Here is a 22694-nt window from a genome sequence, read left to right as displayed (position 1 = left end):
TTTTTTTAATATTAGATTACTGGTAATTTGTACAGACATAGGGCAAAGTTCATGATTTGTTCAAAAATGCTGCAAAAGTGTTAATTTAAACAAAATGCTAAAAATGTGCTCATTCATACAGTGCAGTCAAGAAAGATAGATGAGTCAGAAAGAGATGTGATAGCCCAAATGTTGAAATTACTATTCTTATTTTTAAAGGTGAACTGTGCGACTATGTTATTCAGGAAGTTTGTATCAAACAGGTAGCCCTTCGTATTACTCGGTACCCTTGAAGTAGCTCTCAGTTTCAGAAAAGTTGGTGACCCCTGGTATAGAACCTTTCACACCATTATATCAGATGGCTCACTTCATAAGGTCTGAATGACTATAAGATAAGAATGGTAACATTTTGGAAACTGATCTTATACCTTTGTTTATTATCTATTTTAGTAGCATGATTCAACTAAAGAAAAGCACGCCCAAGACGTCACCATGACCACAATGATTCACAGTGGTTCTTATCAGACCATAACACATTTTTCCACGTTCTTGGACACTGGATATGTGTTTTTTAGCCTGGGATGTGTTTAGTCAGCAAAAGCTTGCATCTTGCCGTCCTGCTCCATAGCCCAGGCAAGTGAGGGACAGAGAAATATTTGTTAAACGTGGGGATCAACCTGTACTCTCCAGGAAGAGCTGCAGCTCCTTCAGTGTTGTCAGCATCCTGACTGACTTTCTCTTTGTCTTATCATCAATTATGGAGGGATGTCCTGTTTTTGATAGTGTCCCTTTGCCAACTCGCTGATGACTGTGCTCACTGGTCTATATCTAGCCCTGGAAACATTTTTGTAGCCCTTTTTACAGCCCTCACTTGAGCAATATCCTTTCATAATATTCTTTGTTAGCTCTTTGTGGTCCACGGTTCCCCATGCTCGGCAAAAGTTAAAGTGTCTGGGCATGGGGGAGAAGGGCGGACCGGGGTCGGGGAGAAGGGATATTTATTATATGAAAGAATGGATAGATGTGTTTTTGTAACTGTAAAGCGCTTTGAGTACCAATATGTGCACGATTGACAGTTTGAATGGATCAAAAGTAATTACTTTTATATAATTCCTATTTTTTTCTTTTTTCTACAGTGTCTTATGTTGCTTTATAATTGTAAATTGTAATTTTTTAAATTTTTTTTTGTCTTTGTTGATTTTCTCCTCAGATGTCACAAAATTGTACACAGCAGCTTTTTGAGCAGAATGTGGGGGTACTTGAATGCATACACATACTCTGTACGCATGTGTTAATTTGTTCTTGCTTTTGTAATTATCCAAATGGGCGGCACAGTGGTGCAGTGCTTAGCATGCACAGCGAGAAGGTTCTGGGTTTGAACCAACCGTTCAGCTGGGGCCCTTGTTTTCCAGGTGCTTCTCCTTCCTCTCACACTCCAAAGACATACTTGTTGGGTTAATTGTTGTTTCTAAAATCTGGCTGTAGGTGTGCAGGATCGTTTGTTTCGAGGACAAGCGGTGATGGAAAAAAAGAAAGTGTCAGCACACACGTTCCGGAGAGAAGGATATGTGGCCATAAAATTAGATTTAGACAAACTGGCAGACACGTGTACAAACACACACACATACACTCAGGAAGGCAGGCAGACAGCTACTGCAATGCAGGATAGAGCTTCCCCCTCCGTTGTGTGGGAGACACACCAATCAGTGAACAGTGGGGGTGGACTGGAGATCCCTCGCGCCTTTATTCCAGTAGTTTGTCTTCCCCTCTCTCCCTGCGTCTTTTTTTTTCTTCTCTTCTCCTACATATCTCATTTCCCGTTCAGTTTCATTTGGCATGACATAACCCTGTGTTACTAAAGATAATGTTATAAGCTTATTTTCCCCTGCACAAACATGATAATGTATTATTAAAATCATGTACTGAAATTTTTTCTTGATTTTGTCACATCTTATGAAGCTTGTGGTCCCTGCAAGAAACCACGAGTTCTAGTCTCCCACGATATGAGGACTCTGTCTTGCCCGCTGCATACCTGTCAGCAGTGAAATGCTCCAGGGTCTGAGTTGGCTTGTCCGATTTAATAAACATTTCTTGTCTCATCGCGTGTTCTGTGTGTGGTTTCTACAGGGAGTTTGCAAAGGAGAGAGAACGCGTGGAGAAAAGGCAGGAATTCTTGAAGCTCCGCAGACAACAGCAAATAGAGAGAGAGTTAACAGGGTACCTGGAGTGGATCTGCAAAGCAGGTCAGACACACACACACATGCACACAAGTAGCCATTTTCATAGGCAACCGTATCAGTACGATTTAAACAACAAAACAAAAACAGACTTTACTTTCTCTGCATTTAACCCATTCATTCGTTCACACAGTATGTAGTGTGTACGCTTGGACCAGTGGGCTGCCACTCAGGCAGTGCCCAGGGAGCCATTTGCTTACTCAAAGCACCTCAGCCAAGGACATCATGGGATGCAGATAAGACAAATATTACCAAACCATTGCTACTTTTCATTCATGTTTGTCGTTTGCATTGCAGAGGAGGTGATGCTGGCTGAGGAAGACAAGGACGCAGAAGAGAAATCTCTAGATGGAGCATGGTACAAAAGGAAACACACTAATTCTGGTGAGGGCTGCTGTATTCAGAATCTGTTGTGAAGACGGAAAAATAACATTTTACAACTTTATCTTACCACAGACTTTAGCTGTCAAGGTGCAATTGATTTTGTACTCTTTGTGCAAAGCACCGGCCTCGTCTCCTGTCACATACTTCCTCTAGTACGCCTCTGTGTAGTACGCCTCTGTGTAGTACACCGTGTACCTGCTTGCACTGTGTGTAAATGTTGACAGGGTAGTTTTGTTTCAAATCGAACACGGCAAGTTATGCACTCACCAGAAAGAGACAGTGGCAACGTTTGACAGACTGGTCTACCGAGCTAAATGTAGCTGCTGCAGTTCGCTGCTGAATAAAACCATAGCTGTCCGTGCATGGGTGCCTACAACTGCCATGTTGAGACAAAACAAAAATTCAAGCAAAGGATCCAAGCCCAGGGCTCTGGAGGCAAAAAAACAGGAGTTTAATTAACAAAAGTTTACACGGGCTGGAGCAGAGTCCCAAAAAGAAACAAAGGAGCCTACAGAAGCTGGCTGGCCAATACTTGAGCTTTGGCTGCACCTGTAGCAAAGAGGAAAAGGCAGGCACATTAGGAACTGCACTTCCAAGGTTGACATAAGGTAGATGGCTGATTCATGGGTAGCTACCGCAGAGGTAAACTGAAGAACTGGCAAAAAGTGGGAGAGTTGAAAGTGTAGTTCCAGGCTGGATGTAACAGCTGATGTTACATTTCTGTAACATCTAGGCATTCGTGTGGACAGCAAAGGAGAATTTCATTGCACAGGGAAACATGTTTCCATACTGTGCACATGACAATAAACTCTTTGAATCTTGAATTGGATGATAAGAAGAAAGTGAATTAGCCCCGCAGCATAGCGAGCAGCAGCTCTGATCAGAACACCTGGGGCAGAAAGAAAACACAGACTGACACACAGCAATGTGACACGACAAGTCACCTCTAGACAACACAGTTCATATTGGTGACCAAGAGAAGAAGAGGAAGAGTCGACATTATTATTTCAATCTTGTTCAGTTTATATTCACACAAATAAACCATGTGATGTGAGTACACGGTCATATTTACTGGCAGGATACTCGCTAATGTCATGGGACAATTACATTTTGGTCTGGGATCCAAGCATTTTCTGATGGGCATCACTGAACGCCTGCAGACTAAACCTTTTTAACTGGAGGTTAGAGAAAGCTCCATCATTCCTACAGCTGTTGTAAGAGATGCTTTCATGTTTACCTTTAGAAAAACTCTCAAAATAGGCAAATGTGGCAAGAATCTTGCCTTGACCTAGAACCCTTTCCTAGATTTTATTCCAGGTCCAATGTTTGGTAGTGAAGTGGTTTGTGCTGTTGCCTCACAGCAGTTAAATTGTGGGTTTGAATCCGTGCTGAGTTTTCATTTTCTCCCTGTGTCTGCGTTAATCCAGGTGCTCCGGTTTTCTCCCACATTCCAAAGACATGGACGTCAGGTTAATTGGTGATTCTAAATCGTTTTAGGGATGACTGCCGGTGGCTATTTGTGACAGACTGGCGACCTGTCGAGGGTGTACCGTCCCCAGTCCAATCCCTCCCCGTGTAGCAATAGATAATGGATGGATGAACAGGCTTACTGGAGTTCAGAGAGACGTCTTGCCGCTCTAAATCTCTTCTCTCCTTTGTCACTTTGATACTTAATCCTTACTCAACAGCAAAACCGCAAAATTGGGATTTGGCAGCAGGAAAGATCTTTACAACATTTCTAATACTTAATATCTGACACACACACATTGTTGACACTGAGGGATGATAGTTGAATCAATTTAATTGTTTTCTTTTTATCAACGTATTCATGCCCTCCTTGAAAGGGTTCACACAGGGCTGATTAAGCTAATCAACGCCTGGTGAATCTCCCTGCACTTTGTGGCGACATTCAGCTGCAGTGTGTTTTATGTCCACTAGTGAAGGGTGTTTGACAGAGATGAAAAGGGGAGCAAGTGAAGCAACAGAGATGTAATGGACTGCAGCATCTAGGAGTGTGGCACTACGTCATATACTTGTTGCTAGTAGTAGTTGCTGGAATTTTTACCACTGGCAAAAGTTCCACACTCAATCTTTGACCAACACAGTAGTTTTCTGTTAACCCATTAATACATTCAGGTATCAATACAATGTAGAACTACCAAACACCACATTTCTTTAGCCCTGTAGTCATAATTCCTTTATGAAACCTATCCTAAATCCTAAATAGGCCTTTGCCTTTTGGTTAAATAATCTTTTAGTTTCACTTTTATGGATTCCATTACACTATGGGGAAATGTTTCACCTCTGAAAGGCATTTTTTCTTTAGAACTGCTTAGGGAATAACCTAACAATGAAGGTTTCACTAAATATAATAAGTGGATAATGCAGTAAGTACACCAGAAATGCTGGAGGAGCTGAAACTGTGAATGAGGACTGACACAGGAAAAAAACTTTTTGGTATTTCACGGCGCATGCCTTCTGACTCGCTTGAAATAATAGCAATCTTTTCTCTGTTGTATTTGCAGTTCTGAAAAGGACCAAGAAGAGTAGGAATGACCTCATCAACGCTGAGGAAGGCGAGGACCACTTCACTGACATCTCGTCTGTTGGTGAGGACGATGCCCGCAACGATCCTCCTTATTACTGTTCGTCACCACACAGGCTTGGTTCTCTGTGTTGAAGGCAACGCACAGACTGCTTGCCCACACTGCACAGAGCTCTGCTGATGATGATGCTCAGTGGTATAAAGTTGCCTCTAATAGTGTTATGCCATTTGTTGAGTTCAACTAGCTAAGCACCTAGAGAGGCAACCTGATATGGACATAAAATATGTAGACGTCCGTCACTGCGCAGAGTGTGCTTTTTATTTATCTGTATTTCTGTTACCTGGATGGATGGTTGGGTATGTGGGTCAGAAGGTAGGTGGATGGATGGATGGATGGATGGATTGGCGGGAGATAGATAGATAGATAGATAGATAGATAGATAGATAGAGTGGAATAGTTTAATTCTTTGGATGATGCAGTATGAGTCAGATTGAAATAGAGCAGGAAATGATTAGCCCACTGGTCTTCCTGTGCTAGTAATGAAATTCTAATAGAACCATTTTTCTCCTTCCCTTTGTGTCCAGTCCCACTTGACATTTTGGGCTTAATTTAACTTACAGAAGATTTAATATAGTACAGGCTAAATGGGAGCGAGGAGGGGAGTGGCAAAGACCATGGTGTTCTGATCTAAAAGAGCCGAGGGGTTCACTTTAGTCACATCACACTTAAAACACGTCAGAATATGAAAAAGCTTCTGCTGAGAATATAGAAGTTAATTAAATCCTCTTAAGTCTATTTGTCCTTTGTGGTTCTTCCCTCCAGATTAAGTCCAAGACATTGAAACTCACCACTATAAAATATAGGCTGCACTGTACATGCAGTGTAGCAGCTTCAAACCGACATGTCCATCATTCTGAGGTGAATATCTGTCAAAATGATGTGTGCTGGTCACCATGTTGAATGGTCGGGGGAGTGAGTCACTGATCTCTCAGACTGGCTGTTCAGCTTCGCAAACCGATGCATGATGGAAGTAAACCGAAGCACTCCCAGAAGGCTTTTCTCACTTTTCATCTCCATCGCAACTGAACATTCAAATTTGTGGTGTGTTCAAATGCAACTTTTTGATCCAGACACAGGCAGCGTGGGTCGACATAACAGCTGGACTTCTACCAGTTAGTCGGTTTGGTTAGACTTGGTAACTTTATCGCCGTTTTGTACGCTTTGTTCCAACTGCCCCCCCAGGGTCACCGTTTGCTCGGGCCAGCGTGAAGAGCAAGAACGAGAGCTCGTCTTACTTCAGGAGGAAAGAGAAGAGGATTCGCTTCACCATCCGCCGTCTGGTCAAGTCCCAGAGCTTCTACTGGACTGTGTTGTGTCTCGTTGGACTCAATACTCTGTGTGTGGCTATTGTACACTATGACCAACCCGAGTGGCTCACCTATGCACTGTGTGAGTAGCAGCAGCTGGATACGTACTGAATAACCAATATGTCTGTCTAGCATGGCAACAGGCTCTAGGTGTCATACTAGTTTTCCATCCCAGAGATTTGATTAATTTCCCCACGGGGATGAATAAAGTTGCTCTTTAAAGTGCAGCTATTTAATGTTTGGAGTAGGAAACGTTAATAGGAATCCTGAGTAAATGTGCTAGATACTAGCCACCATTCAGCAAAGGCTGATATAAAAATAGCAAAGATACAGGAGTAAATTAAAAATAAAACCATATATCCCCATCATTAAAAACAAATGCAAATGCTGCCAGTACCCAGTAGTCAATGAGACTACTGAATATTTTCTCAAACAACAGTCTCCTTCTGTGTCTGGTCACGGCTGATGAGCCACTAGCTCTATCAAACTATAAAAATCAACAGGGCATTAACCAAGAATTGATCTGTGTGTTTTCAAAATCTCCCTGGACAGACCTGGCCGAGTTCGTATTCCTGGGGCTGTTCCTGGCAGAGATGTCCATGAAAATGTACGGCCTCGGACCCCAGAACTACTTCCACTCCTCATTCAACTGTTTTGACTTTGGGGTGAGTCATCCTGTTCAGGTAGAAGTTCAGTCAGCCTGCACTAGCTTTTAAAGTGTTAGCGTGTATATTTATCAGGTCTGGTGCCTTCGAGGACAGACGTGCTTGAGTCACAAGAGCAGAAACTGTGTTGGCCTGCTATATTTATCAGACTTTTGTTTGCAGGTGATTATTGGCAGTATTTTTGAGGTGATCTGGGCTGCCATTAAGCCGGGTGCTTCATTTGGGATCAGTGTCCTGCGAGCGCTGAGACTGCTGAGGATCTTCAAAGTCACCAAGTGAGTCGTTATTGTGTCTGTATGTGCCAGAAACACTGCTTAGACTATATATACGCATACATGTATGTACTGTATACTATATACACATAAAGTATGTTTGTGTAGGTACTGGAACTCTTTGAGAAACCTGGTGGTATCCCTGCTCAACTCCATGAAGTCTATCATCAGCCTGCTGTTCCTGCTCTTCCTCTTCATTGTGGTCTTCGCTCTGCTTGGCATGCAGCTGTTTGGTGGCCAGTGAGTATTTTGTTGATTGGCAAGGATCAGCCGAAGCAATCAAATGGTCTGGGTGGGTGGCTTTTCTTTCAGTAAAGTAACCACAACGTAGGCGTACACATCATCTGAACTTCTACCACCAACCTGTTCCAGAAAGCTTATTCCCCGTGACTGCGCTGTTCCATTTTTTATTTATTTTTTTCTGCTCTGTCTTGTTTTGTGTCCTTGTGTTTTGTAAAGTGTCCTTGTGTGTCTTGAAAGGCGCTTATAAATTAAATGTGTTATTATTATTATTATTATCATCTGAATGCCATGGAGTTCAGTTTGTCCACAACAAAATAGCTCTGATTGGAAGAGTGTCCAATTGTGCACAGAGGAATTTTTTTCTCTGTAAATATGAAATATGGCTCATAATGAAATCTAGATGGCGTGTTTTCCAGACTCAAACTCTGATAAGAATTGGCCAACTGGCCAGCTGTTTGTCACGAACCTGCAACAAGATGAGGTTTGGCTGGTTAGACTGATAGAGCCAGACAATTGCACTGATACTAAAAGGCCAGAGAAGGTGCAAAGGGACGTATCACAAGATGAGGTGTAGTGACCACTGGGATTTGCTGTGGCTCTTAATCAAGTGTTTGAACTGGCCTGACATGCAGATGTCACACACAACTCAACAACAAAACTCACTTCTGTAATACAAGTCCATAAATAAACGTACAAAATAATTAAAGTTCTACCTATACTGTTTGTGAGGCATTCGACTACTTAAGATCTGTATTCCCCAGCTGCAAAATGAGTCTACAAAACTGAGTTACCTTATGCCCTCCCTAATGTAGACTGGGACCTTTTGTTAGGGACAGAAAATAGTTAACCTACTGTATAAAGTGCAACTGAGAACTGTCAGTTGAAACTGGTCCATATGATTCCAGCTGTCTTTAGTGGTTGCTGTCTGATTGATTAGTGCTGAAAAGCAAATATTTAAGTACATGTTTAAGGGAATTGCACTCAACATATGAAATGTGTTTTATTTCTTAAAGGAAAGCTCCTCAGGCAAACTTTTAAACTTATTCTGAAATGTATCCACTAGGAGTGTGACAACTGAGGAATGATGCTGCGAGTTTAAAGAGGATTTCTTAAAACCAAAAAGCCTTGCCATTTATTCTCAGGACAGGGATACAGCAACGTGATTCAGCCCTAAGTTGCTATCATTATGTCTTTGACAATAGAAAATCAAGTGTTTGAAATGTAATACCGATGGATAAAACTTTTAAAACCCATTTTAATGTAAAAGAGGTGGGACAAAACTGAACAAATACTGATGAAAATACCACAGGCTGTGCTTTGTGTAGTTGTCTTTTAATGAGATCCAGATTTGATATTGAGACAAATTCTGTTGCAATTCCGACCTTCTCTATCTGCATCTCTTACATTGGAGGAGATTTAATTAGGTCTCAGTAGACAGACACAGGCTCAAAATGTCAGCATTAGCACGTCTTATCCGTTTGAGAAGAATAAGCAGTCAGGGATCAGGCATAAGGTCACGCAGCCTCTGCACTCAAATGTGACGGCACATACTGTATATTGCAAGAATTGTGTGCAACAGCCTAATTGAGATGACAATAAGCTGCTCTATCCAGCAGGCGGTGGAGGAGTAAGGGTGACAGTGCTGGGGCTTTGGAGCATGATTACATCCAAACACTCTTTTCTCCCCGCAGATTTAATTTTGAAGACGAAACGCCGACCACTAACTTTGACACATTCCCAGCAGCCATTCTCACCGTCTTCCAGGTAAAGGTCAACTCCATCATGCTTGTCTTCCTCCCATGCTTGTACCACTGAGCTGGTCTCAGAAACCTGAAGCCTGTGTCTCCCCTGCAGATCCTAACCGGGGAGGATTGGAACGCAGTCATGTACCACGGCATCGAATCACAAGGCGGCGTGCGCGGGGGAATGTTCTCCTCCATTTATTTCATCGTTCTCACTCTCTTCGGAAACTGTATCCTGCCTCGCTGATCCAAATCTAGCCGATCCGCCGTCGTTGTTGCCGGCCAGCCTTTATCATTGATTTGAAGAGCAGCTGCAACTGGAAATATTGATTCTGTGTTAATCAATCTGTAGATTTTTATTTCCCTGACACCACCAACAACCAGACACACTCCTCAACGTGTTCTTGGCCATTGCTGTTGATAATCTTGCCAATGCCCAGGAGCTCACTAAGGTACAGTACTTCTTTATAGCCTGAGATGTCCCTGCATTATAACAGTTTACAATAGGAGATGGAGGCAGTGGCACCGGCTTACCCACACCATTCATCAAGTCAAATCCCACATGGCCTTTTACTCCTTTTCTTCCTTACAAGACAGAGAATACTGGCAGGGTAGAAGATGCCTTGATTTACTGGTTTCATAATACCGACCCCTTTGGGTGAGGGCGGGGGCAGGTCCATGACACTACAATGAACTGGAAGTTGAGGAACTCGTGTCAGGGACTTCTTTCACCCCTGTGTTTTGGATGGTATCAGCCCATTCTGACAACCTGTACATTGCTTGAAAGCACAAAGCCACACAATTCAACAATGGAATTAAAAGGTCCTGCACACTTCTCACTGTAAGGACAAACCTAATGCTTCCAGGTGTTTTTGCATGTTAAAGGCTTTGGCTTTTTTCACCAATCAATCGGCCAATATTCCACCTAAATAGTCTGATTGGCCCCCTCTGTAGCGGCCAATCAGATGAGGCCAGAATTGTGAGATAATATCGCCAGCTCACACCCAAAATGTATTCATTCCACGATCTCGGACCTTTTATGCTTCTATGCAGCAGCCGAGCAGCACCCCAGATGAACGTGCATCTATCAGAGCCAGTCGTCCCTTAAAGTGGACGGAGACTTCTCAACCATGCAGGTCATATTGTAGGAAAGAAGAAGCTTGGTGTCAAACTTAGCACCTTTACCACCTCCTAAGCACATTTTCCTCTTTCCTATTTTTTACTTATAAAAAATATTACTTTTATTACAAAGGAATACAGGGTTATATTTGTCCTGCTTTTATGCGTTACAAAGGTGTATGCCGTACTACTTTCAATCCACTAACCAGGATCAGTATTCCTGCATAATTGATGGGGGGAAAACAGTGATCGCAACAACGAATGCTGATTGGATCACCTCTATTCTATTCGTACTCGTTAATCCTGCAACAGGCATGTACAGTTTTGTGCAGCTGCAATACAGTGCTTCATAAAAAGTAACCTATTACACAGTAGCTCACAATTATTCAATCATTTTCTGGTTATTTTGAGATAGTAAGTGTTCATTGGTAAACACTAAGTCAAGAATAGGCATCCAAAGTTTTTTCTTTGGTGATTGTGATACTTTTCTATACCACAACAATGAACTAAATCCCTAATGCTGATCAGTGTCGTAATCCTACTTTCGCTCAAACAATACTACTTTCACTTACATGACTACCGGAAAAGGGAAGGATGCTGCTGCCTACTGACCTGCCGGAGGGCTTTTAATGTGAAGAATCTGTGCAGGAAAAGTTGACAGTAGCTGCAACAGCGATCCAAATCAGGAATGTGGAAATAAATAATGAATGAAAAAAAGAATTTTTCTCAGTGAAGAGAAACTGAGAGCAGCAGAGTGGTGCATGTGATAACTCTTACAGTATTAATGACACTGTGGCTATGTGGCATTATACTGAATTTATGATAACAGGGAGATGGCTATGATTAGGTATAGAAATAAAGGCTTCTTTATTGTGTTTCCCTGTAGCATAGATTAACAAGAGATTTGACAATTTACTAGAGCAGATTAAATGTCTAGTTGCTCACATCTGCTGGGAGTTGTATTGTTGATGATGTTGCCGACAGTGCCAATGGAAAGAAGCAACTCCTGAGACAAAGGTCAATATACTGTGACATAACAACCACAACCTTCAGAAGGACTTCATGTACGTATGTATGCATGTTTTTTTTTTTTTTGCTCATACTGTCCAGGATGAAGAGGAGCAAGAGGAGGCCATCAACAAGAAGCTCGCTCTCCAGAAGGCCAAGGAGGTAAAGGAGGTCAGCCCCATGTCGGCCGCTAACATTTCCATCACAGCGTAAGTCGGCTTCCTTTTAAAGTTTGTCCTGGCTTTCTACAATCACAGAAAATATACTGGGTATCTTTGTTGTGCAGCTAACTCAATATGCACATTACGACTAGGTCATCACTGTGTCGGGAGATGGTTTTAATATGCAGTTCTCTGCAAATCCTCTGGCCTGCAGCATTACTTAATGCCGAGATCAGCTACTAGCTCTTCTAAAAAATGTGCACAGTAAATACAGATTAAAGCTGTAGATCAGAGCGTTTACCTTCTACTTATTGCCTAATTATGTAGAATGTCAGCATCTCTATATAGAAACACTAATATACTAAATACTAACAAGGCTAAAACAAAGGCACACTGGACTTCCTTGAGTAGCTTCTTCAGTTCTAATTAACTGGTGGTGAGTTTTGATGAGTCTTCATTGGGAACCACCTTCAACAACCCAATTCTGCAATTTGAGGAGTTTGTGTACCAGGTTGGTAACCACTTTTTCCACTATTAGTGGTACTGAATGGGCCATTAACTCTACAGACTCAAGATGCAAATGAGGGTGGAACCTATGGAGACAGAGGACTTTATTGTAACAGGCTGATCCACCTCCATGGTCCAGAGAGGGGCTTTCCAAGTTTCCATAGATGACATCTTTTACTCCAGTCGCGAGCGCAGCAAGGAATGGAGAACCCAAACGAAGGCACAGTCAGGAAAAGATCGACAAACATCCGAAAGTCAATTTAATGAAGACACACAAAACTGAACAAAAGATTCTCCCATTACGAGGAGAACACAAATCCAACAAAAGATGTAATCCAGCCAAAAGAGAAACAGGATAATCCAAAATGGAAGCTAAAACCAAGGCACACAGAAAGACAGGGCTATAAATACACACGGGCTGATGGGATAACAGGGAACAGGTGGACCATGCAAGGAGGAGTACACAAAGGACAAGACAAGTGAAAGCAATAAAAAGGGATAACAAGGAAGAAAAACTGACAGTTACAGGGTAAGGGATCATTTTCAAAATAAAATCAGTAACACGAGGAAAACATAACAGACAGGACGCAGGGGGCAGGACCTTTACATTAAAATATGAAAACACACTGAATTAATCCAGAACACACTATAAAATAATTAATCATTACCAAGAAAGACAGACTTCGTGATGACAACTCTATCAGGCCATTTGTCTTCTCTGTCCCTGACTTGAAGAGCTGGCTCTCCTGTGATGCATGTCATTCATCACTGAATTAAAATGCACACGCTACGTTGCTCTGCTTTCAAACTGCTCTTTTTTACTCTTCACAGGAGTGTAAATCCCTCAGAGTTAATGTCACAGTGATAGTACTCTTATTCACAGGGCACCTACACATTCCTTGTCTATGTCACTCATATACAAGTTCTTTTGAAACCACTACTCATAACCTATACTCTGTAAAGCCCTTATATTAATGCCATACCGTTATTTTATTGATGACGTGCATCCAGAGGGCCCACTGTGGTTCCATGTAAAAAAAAAAAAAAAAAAAAAAGTTGTTGTAAACACTTCTTTGCCAGTTCTGAAGGTGCTGCTCTGTATTCTGTAACAAACAGTGCTGCTCTGGAGGCATACACAATGGCACTGATGGAGCGGACCAGTGTTGTCAGATGTAGCTGATGAGCAGCCCCAAACGCTGCTCAAAAACCACCAAAACCCACCCAATATAAGATGAGATTTTCTTCAGTTCTTTAACAGCCCAGATTGCTTAGTCTAGTACCCTCGTGTATCAGTTGAAGCGTAGTAATCATCCAGCAACAAACCACAGCAGCCAACTACTCACATCTAGCTACAAGGCTGTTTGAGCTGCCTCTTTCTAAGAGTAGAGAATTGCTCCATCAGACTACATGATGTGATCAAACAACTGTGCCAAGCACTGCTTGACATGTGAGCACAGTCTAATGGCAGTACAACGAAAGAGTTCACCTTTAATCTCGAGGTGATGCTCATGCACAATGTAGACATCAGCACTGCTGCACCGTTGATCCTGATAAATACACGAGAGATTTGTTACTGTGCTTTTCGTTGAAGAAGGTGAAGTTAAATCAGGTCAAAATACATTTAACATAAAGGACATAGCTTGATTCATTCCATGTATAATGTAAAAGGAGCCTCTTCTCCCTCAGAGAATGATCCCTCATCTCTGCTTTCGCCTTCAGTTTTATTCTGTATATGTTTGATTTGTTTGGTTTCATCATTTGACAGTCCGAACTCCTGAGGATGGGAAGAATATTTGCTGATATGCATTCTGATGATTACGCTTCACTTCAAATGTGCCTGTCTGGTAAAATATCAAACCTTTTGGTGTGAAATGCATTCTGGGACGCTTGGTTAGCCCAAATCTGAACAGTTCACTCCCAGTAATTCCCAGTATTTCAGTTTTGAATCTATTTTACTACAACTAATGTCACATCTTTCATAAGGCTTTGCTTTTGTCCAGCTCTTCTTTGTCGTCATACTCAGCCTCGCATGTGGACTAATGTCGTTGTCCAGCCTGGTGAGAATTGTCGCCCGAAACCAATCTCAGCAAGATTTCTTAAGGTGGCTGCAGGAAATGGATCGAATGAATCGATATCAGATCTTTCAAATAAAGATTTATTTGAAGTGGAAATAGGATTTTTTTTAAACCCAGCCCTAAGAGACAGGCACAGCAAGGCACTAGCTGGTAGACACATTGACACATTTAGCAACCCAAACCAGACAATAAAAAGAGAGACATTGGAGGTATAACAACACGCGCACATAGTAGTATGTCAGTGCCATGTAAAGTGGCCAGCAACAGTAGCTACGACTTGTCAGTGGAAGTTCTGGCGGAGACCCGTTCGTTTCTCCAGTTTTAAATCAAATACGCAAATAAGCTCCCACAAACATTATTCAGTCATCCAGAGCAACTCCACCACTGCAAAAAAAATTAGTTGTTGTAAAATGTTGCTAGTTTATAAATGTCATTATAACCCTGCTGTCTTTATGGTATATTGTCCCTGATGGTTTTAGTCTTGTGTTTCTGATCTCTGACTGTCCGTTGCACTGACATGTGATGGGAGGCTAAATGACACAGAGAAGACAGAGAAATGTCAATTGGTGTCCTGCTTGTTTCTCTGACTTCATCCGATATGATGTTTCCTCCCCCTCCCCCGTTTTTGTTTTGTGCATGTGCAGTTTTCTAACACGCAGTCGAGGTAACGCGCACTCTAGCAGCTCATCCATCTGCAGCGTTAACTCACTGTGAGTTATTACCTCTCTGTTACAATTTTGAAACCGTCCCACCACCCTTCTCCCATCCCTCCCTCTTCTCATGCTAACCACTGTGTCACCCTTATGTCATTATGTTGTGTGAATTGTCCAAAAAGAACGCGGCGACTCTTCTACGCCCACACCTTGTGACAGAGCTGCTAGTTTATTTGAGTATTTCCATTTGTGTTTCTGTTTTGTTACGAGTGTCTTTGTCAGTGATCATCGTGTCTGAGTGTTGTGACTGACATCTTTCCGTCTGATTTCTTTCCCGCCCCCGACCTACTCTTCTGTTTAATTCAAAATGTTATACATCATATGTTTACACCGTGCATGTGTGCATTATGTATATTTACTGCTGAGGCTTATTTCTTCAAGCAGGTGATACGTTGTAATGTGTCAGTGTAACGCTTGTGCCATGTAGATGACGGAACCTGATTGCTCAGAAGCACACAGATATGGATATAGTCATTCTTTGCTTGTAGAGTTTGCAGTGAGTGAGAATGATGCCCATTTCAATGGCTCTTATTGTTACTACTACTCTAAAACTGCCTTTAAACAATGAGAAATCTGTATTTTATTTACTGTCAACATGTCTAATCAAAACACATCATGAACCACACTGGGTGACATGATCCTTCACTGGCGTGGACATAAACACTAGTTTTTATTCAGATTCAGTCTTGCATACACAGTCCCCTTTTCCACTTCTTACTAATGCATCAAAAGTGGGTTGATGAGCTGCTGAAGACCAGTGCACTGGGTAAGAGCTGCTGAAGACCAGTGCACTGGGTAAGAGCTGCTAAAACTTCAGAATATTTTAAACATACATACAGAGTCATAAAGCAAGATACACACTAAGATGATGTTTTTTGTCTTTACAATTTTTGATTAGACCAAAACTATATACAAAGCTTCATTTGAATATCTATTTAGAATTAGAAGAAATTGTGTATAGCTTTTAATTTAGTCACCATATTCTGTCTAAATGCTATGATTTCCAGTAGCAATAATAACAGGTGTTGAACTGTTATAGTGCCTATTAAGTTACAAGCTAAATAGAGTTGGTCTCACTGTCCTGCTCACGGGGTGTTACTGGGTAAGATTTTCAATACAGACTTTGCTCTAGTGACAGAAACCATATCTAAAAATAAAGTTTGTATTAATGATAAATTGGTGTAACACAGCTAGATGCTTTGAAGAGTACATTTCAGTAGCAGATATATCAAGAAACAAACTGAAACAAGGTGACTAGCTTGTAGGTTTTCTTGACTGGTGTTGGGAGTTTTGATCAAAACAGGTAGCTGGATGTTAACAGACCCTGGTCATACAATTTTCAGATGAGCAACCCCCACTGATGTTCATATTTAAACTCCAAATCCCCACCAGTCTTTTTTGGATAAACCATGTCATGGATGACTGAGAAACTTCGCACACATTCAGCTGCAGATGCATGCACGCAGTTATCACAGCCAAAGATTTCCCTAGTTCTTACTATAGTCCCCGTCCAACAATGGTTCTTTGGGTAGTATGAATGAGATGTGTCATGAAGGAACCCATTACCCACTAAATAGGGAGAAAACACAACGACTTTAAGCTACTGTCATCACGCCTGCTCTCTAAATAACATTGTTGGATTGAAAGAAGTGCATAGAACAATCAAACAGGGCAAACATTCACCACATCTTTAATGAAATTAATTTGTCGATATGAGCGCTCTGTCTCTTGTCATTATTTCCCTGCTTCTTTCAGCAAAAACAAAAACTTTGGCTTTATGTATAATTGTTCATATCTGTTTATGTTCCTCCTCCAGTTAGTTTTATAAAGCTTATTTGTGCCCTCTGTGCTTTTGTCTGTAACTTGTTTCTGTCCCTCTGAGGTCTTTTCTCTCCCTCCGTTTGTTTCATTGTTCCTTTATGTGTTTGTAGGAGTTATGTCTGCACCCCAGTCCATCACTACCTGAGGTAAAATCCCAACTGTCTGCAAGCTAGGTGGTCGATGATTACATGCCAAAAAAAACAAAAAAAACATGCTTCATAGTCACGTCGTCGTTATTTGCATTCTTGAAAGCAAGACCACATGATTAAAACAGAGCTGCACAGCATTCTTGTCTTGCACACCGTGTTATGAGCTGTGTCCATTCTGTCCCATGTTGTCCGTCCTCCTCTCAACAGGAGTTCTGAACAATTGTAGTGCAGTGTGATTTTTTTCTATGTAGAACGTAAGCACAAAGAATTGTAAGTTCTTTAAAGTAGGTGACAAAACAGCACTGTTTTCAGGTTAAACACAGAGAAAGATGCATGAATCCCACCATTTCAAAGTGCTGTTTTGCAATCAGACGTGGATGCAAAAAAAATTGCATGTCAAAGCATGGTACTGTAACCATGCTTGGCCTCTGTTCAGGCATACCCATGGAGGAGCTCTCTCCACGGTACACCGCTGTGTTGAAAGCCCATTGCACCTTGGTCATACCGTAAATCCTTCAGCATGTACAGACTTTGTGTGTCATCATGAGATAAAATGAAATGTACTGCTGGTTTTATGCGCTATAAAGTAGAATGTACATACACACTGAATGTGTCACAAAGGAGACCATGTCAGTTTTATATCCTGCTTATATCCTTTGTAGAAACTGTGGCAAAACTGCGGCATTGACATCAGGGTTTCAGAAAATAATTTACACTGGTGTTATACATTGTATTTTGTATAATATCAATATTTCAATGATTAGGATATGTCTGGTTCTTCTTCCTCTCCCCTAGTAAGGAGCAGCAGAAGTCAATGAAGACTATGTCGGTGTGGGAGCAGAGGGCCAACAAGCTGAGGAGGCAGAACCGGGCCAGCTGCGAGGCCCTGTATAGCGAGCTGGAGCCTGAGGAGCGTCTCCGCATGTCCTCAGCCCTCCACATCCGGCCCGACATGATAACCCACCTCGACAGGCCGCTGGTTGTTGAGCCTCGCGACGGGCCCGTGTTGGGTGGCCACCAGCACCACCACAAGTCCTGCATGTCCGAGGATGCTGAGCCTGGTACTGACCCTCATGCTCCTCACCAGCCCCGTCGCCACCACCGGCACCGAGACAGGGACAGGGCAAGGTCGAAAGAGGAGACCAACGATAATGGTGACGCGGGTAAAGGCGGGAGGCACCACGTTCACCACAGCCGCTCCAAAGACCACGACAGCAGCCGGGGCAAAGCAGGTAAGAGCGAGAGGTCCCACAGCCGAGAGGAAGGCAGGAAGCATCACCATCAGAGCTCAGTGGACGACAGCGCAGGTGGGGGAGTCATGAGCGAGAAAGAGCACCGTCATCATCATTCACACCGGCAGTCCCGAGGGGGAAATGGGACTGTGAATGGTGAAGGGAGGGGAGAGCGAAGATCCCGCAACAAAGATACACGTTCGACTAACAGGGATGGGGATAGGAATTCCAGAGGAGACACTGGCACCAGTGGAGAGAAGAGGAGACATCGTACTCATGGATCCAGGGGACAGTCCACAATAGAAGGAGAGGAGTCTAATGAGAAAGAGAAGACCCACAGTCAAAGGTAAAGAGTCTCAACACACTTTTGGACAGTCCTCCAACCAATCTATCCATTTTGTTGTAAACAAATTCAACTCCACTGTTCTCAGATGACATGTATGACTACGTCGTTGTTACTCTTCGTGGATGTGTTAGATGTTAAGTTCTTATTCCACTCCATCAACATGGAGTACACACGATATTTGAGAATATCGTGTGTATTAATATCTAAGGTGCAACCTCTGGTCTTGGGACAGGTTTGGAGACTCAGAGGGGGAGTCCTTAGCCATCTCCCCGCAACAGGGCTCTAGGGGGACCAGCTGGCCTACTGACCAACCAGAGGACTCCGACAACCAGAGGAATGTCAGACGAACTGGCCAAACCTCCGTTCACATTCCACCTGTGACTATAACCTCACCACCTGGAGACACCACCCTCATCCAAAGTAAGTACAAACTAAAGCCAACAGCATACAATACAAACACAGTATAGCTGAGATGACTTCCATAGCAGCCAGTGCACTGAATATCTTTTTTATAGCCACTTACACTCTCATAGTATATTAATTTTTGTGTAGGTCACTCATGGGTTGTGGAATCTGGCATTATTAGAGCAACGATCATCCCAGGAGATGAAACAGAATGCATTGCAGATGTAGATACTCACCAGGGTTTTTAAGAGAGAGAGAGAGACACATACCGTACAGCAGTAGCACATGAATACATGGATAGTGAAGAAGAGAGTGAGAGGGTAAAGGAGAGTAGAGGTGCTCCATGGGAAGTCGGCCAGCAGCCTAGACAAATAGCACCATAAGGGATGGTTAAGGGTGACCTGAGCCAGCCCTAACTATTATCAAAAAGGAAAGATTTTAGCCTAACTTTAAAAGTAGAGAGGGTGTTTCCATCCTGAACCCAAACTGTGGACTGGTACTATCTCTCATTCTACTATGAGAAGCTCCAGGAACCACAGGTAAGGCTGCAGGTTTAAACCAAGCATTCTGTCAGTGTAATCAGCTACTATGAGGTCTATATATAAGGTGGAGCTTGACCTCTAAGGGCCTTGTATGTTTGCGTGTTTACAGAGAGCCAATAAAACAAGAGAGCTCTTTGAACAACCTGATTGTAATCAATTATAGTAGTCTAGCCTAGGAGTAACAAATGCCTGAATTAGTTTTTCAGCATCCCTTTGAGACAGGCCGTTCCTTATTTTGACAATATTATGCAGGTGAAAGATACAGTCCTGTTCACTTGTTTTGTTTGCAAATTAAAGGTAATATTCTGGTCAAATATTATTCCCAGATTCCGCACAGTTGTACTGGAAGCCAAGGTAATACCATCCAGAATAGCTATACTATAAATCAGGTTAGGTAGATAGTTAATCTCTAATAATGTCTCTTTAGCTTTAGATTGTTGGCTGTATGTGTGCAATAGTTTCTCGATTGTTTCTGCTTCTTGTTGTTTTTTGTTGCAATATGTAAAGGAGTTTAGTTGTGTTTATTTTTTGTTCCAAGAATTGATAACATCAGACGGACACATAACGTTACAGATTGTAAGTAGCTTATCAGGTAAAACCATATCTACAACTGGTGATTTAAAGGTCTGTGAAACTAATGTTTCCAGCCATTAGTTGTGTATACAAAAACTTGAACAAACTATGCAATGGTAGGTATCTGAGGACTGATATCTATTTCAAACAACTCTTGTTTCTATCTATTTCAAACAACTTCCTTATACACCCAAGAAAGCCTGGCTTTGGCAGTGGTGAACATTCATCAACTGCATCAGCAACTGTATTCTCCAGCGTTGCTCTGATGATTGTTGGGAGATGTTCTTCTTTGCCATATCTGAGATAATTGCTGTCTGATTGTCTGTCTTCAGTGAACAGCATTGACTGTGAAACAATGCCCATGAATGAGAAGACCCTGGAAGATATAGGTCAAAGTGGACCCAGGCCCATCCTGCCTTACAGTTCAATGTTCATCTTTGGTCAAACAAATCCGTAAGTCACCCCATCCTGTGGGCGTCCCACCTCCTCGTGGGAAGTCCGACATGCTATGTTTGATGAATAGTTAAAGAAAATGCACGTCCTCTTGGGACCAGGGCCATCACTTATATCATCTCCTGCAGAAGTTGGGATCTATTGAAACAATCTTCACCTGCACAAAAACTACTGACCCATACTTCCTAACACTTTGGAGATGGGGGCATTGGCGATGTAGATGAATGATGGGTAATTGAAGCTAGAGACTTAAATTAAATGTATAATCATGCCTCTCACACATTTAATTTCACTTCATATCGAATGTTAAAAATTAATATGGCAGATCCATTTTGTCATGAACATTCAGACCACTGATGTTACTGGTGCTATTCCATAAGCACCTTTATATTGTAAAAAGTAATTAGAATAAAGCAGGTGGTAATATTCAGGAAATGGAAGAACTGTCGGTGTTAGGTACTCTTGTAATCGTTAAACTTGGTCTTTAATGTTTTTCCACTGTATTTCTATTGGTTTTACTTTCCTATACACTGACAGTGTGGAGACAGTAGCTGCTGCCACAACCCAGTCTTTGTTCTGTCTGTCTACTGCTGACAGATTCTTTGACTCGTGCTGCCTCTATCTCCACAGAGTGAGGCGGTTATGTCACTACATTGTGACTCTGCGTTATTTTGAGATGTCCATCCTGGTGGTCATTGCTATGAGCAGCATCGCTTTGGCAGCGGAGGACCCCGTGTGGACGAATGCCCCTCGCAACAATGTGAGACAAACAGTGCACATGGAGTACTCACTACACTCACACACAGAAAACTGAGAGAAGAAGTGCTTTTTTTTCTGAATTACAAATTAATTATGGAACCGGACATCTATTTTAGTCGCTCCACAGCTGGTGCTCAACGCTAACATGTGTGGTGCCCAGAAATGGCAACACACCCCTACTTGATACACATAATTTTTAAACAACCAGAAAAAGAGTGAATGAGATGCTGATGGTGTATTCTGTTCATCTTATGGTGTAAGACGAAGGCTGATGACGTCAGTGTTAAAATGTGACGTCTTCTAGCCACAATTTAGATACGGCTCATCCAAAGAACCTCACTATCAACACTGCAATTCGTTGTGCCCCCTGAAATGCCAAGTGTGTAGTAGATTGGACGAACAGTTGTCAAGAAAAGACACACACATAAGGTGTAGACTCCTTTCTTCATAGTTCCAGAAGTGGAACCATTGGCCATGACCCCAGAATAATAAGTTTTTACATTTTCCTTTCTGCTTTGTTGTCTATTTCTGTACTTATCTGGTCTCTCTTTTGCAGGTTCTCAAATATCTGGACTACGCCTTTACAGGAGTTTTCACTTTTGAAATGGTGATCAAGGTAAGCTCTAATAACCTTGTGGGATAAATAAAGGATTATCTTATCTTAACTTTTTGTTTTAACTTAATGTCTTTAAATGGACCTTTTAAAGAGTAAAACTTTGACGACTATGGATGTGAATAAATTCATCAGAAGTAAGCTGCTGACTCCATACTTTTTCTACTTTTGCTGAGGTGAAGTTCTCACCTCACCTCATCATGACCGCCGTGATTAATTCAGGTTATCAGGCAGCAGTACTGTCTCTTTTTTATAATCCACTCTATTAACATTTAAATTGCTGTCGCTGTTTAATCGAATACAGTGTTAGATTTCTTTTTTAAACCGACTCTTAACGTCTATAAATTTATCAATAGTCTGTAATTATCCGTATGACAATATTGTATTATAGTTTTTATGAGTATAATGGGTGTCTTGGGTTTAGATGGTGGACCTGGGCCTGCTGCTTCATCCTGGAGCCTACTTCAGAGACCTGTGGAATATTCTGGACTTCATAGTGGTCAGTGGGGCGCTGGTGGCTTTTGCATTTTCGTAAGTTCAACAACTCCTGCCTTTCTGTCATCAAACAAGACATCTAGAGCTATTTTACTGTTGATCCCAATCATCAGAATAGGATGAAATGCATAGCTTTCACCAGACTTCAGTGAGAAAGGAAATTATTTGTAGAATCTGGTCATTAAAGATTCTAAAAGATAGTTTAGTGGACATAGGTGAGCTTACCCGTTGATGAAGATTGTTATAGGACCAAGTCTGTGTGAAATGCATCTTACTCTCTTACAATAC

The 22694-nt window shown here is 42.0% G+C and overlaps 1 protein-coding gene across 1 annotated transcript in view; it reads left to right on the top strand.

The window, feature by feature from the left end:
- Positions 1-22694, top strand: part of cacna1ba (calcium channel, voltage-dependent, N type, alpha 1B subunit, a) — a gene marked incomplete at its 3' end in the record, with an annotated part of 117421 nt that overhangs the window by 58285 nt on the left and 36442 nt on the right. The window contains exons 8-26 of the mRNA XM_084551414.1: positions 2107-2222; positions 2514-2600; positions 5126-5209; positions 6380-6595; positions 7066-7178; positions 7341-7453; positions 7559-7690; positions 9385-9457; positions 9548-9665; positions 9820-9887; positions 11665-11771; positions 14950-15015; positions 16950-16985; positions 17784-18566; positions 18799-18986; positions 20419-20539; positions 21170-21299; positions 21855-21914; positions 22336-22442. Of these exons, the coding sequence (XP_084407540.1) occupies positions 2107-2222; positions 2514-2600; positions 5126-5209; positions 6380-6595; positions 7066-7178; positions 7341-7453; positions 7559-7690; positions 9385-9457; positions 9548-9665; positions 9820-9887; positions 11665-11771; positions 14950-15015; positions 16950-16985; positions 17784-18566; positions 18799-18986; positions 20419-20539; positions 21170-21299; positions 21855-21914; positions 22336-22442 (2718 nt within the window). The remainder of the gene's footprint in view (positions 1-2106; positions 2223-2513; positions 2601-5125; positions 5210-6379; positions 6596-7065; positions 7179-7340; positions 7454-7558; positions 7691-9384; positions 9458-9547; positions 9666-9819; positions 9888-11664; positions 11772-14949; positions 15016-16949; positions 16986-17783; positions 18567-18798; positions 18987-20418; positions 20540-21169; positions 21300-21854; positions 21915-22335; positions 22443-22694) is intronic.

Source organism: Chelon labrosus (assembly GCF_963514085.1).
Source record: "Chelon labrosus genome assembly, chromosome: 9".
In the NCBI taxonomy this organism is placed as follows: domain Eukaryota; kingdom Metazoa; phylum Chordata; class Actinopteri; order Mugiliformes; family Mugilidae; genus Chelon; species Chelon labrosus.
Note: the sequence above shows the minus strand (reverse complement) of the source record. Positions and strands in the feature narration are given on the sequence as shown.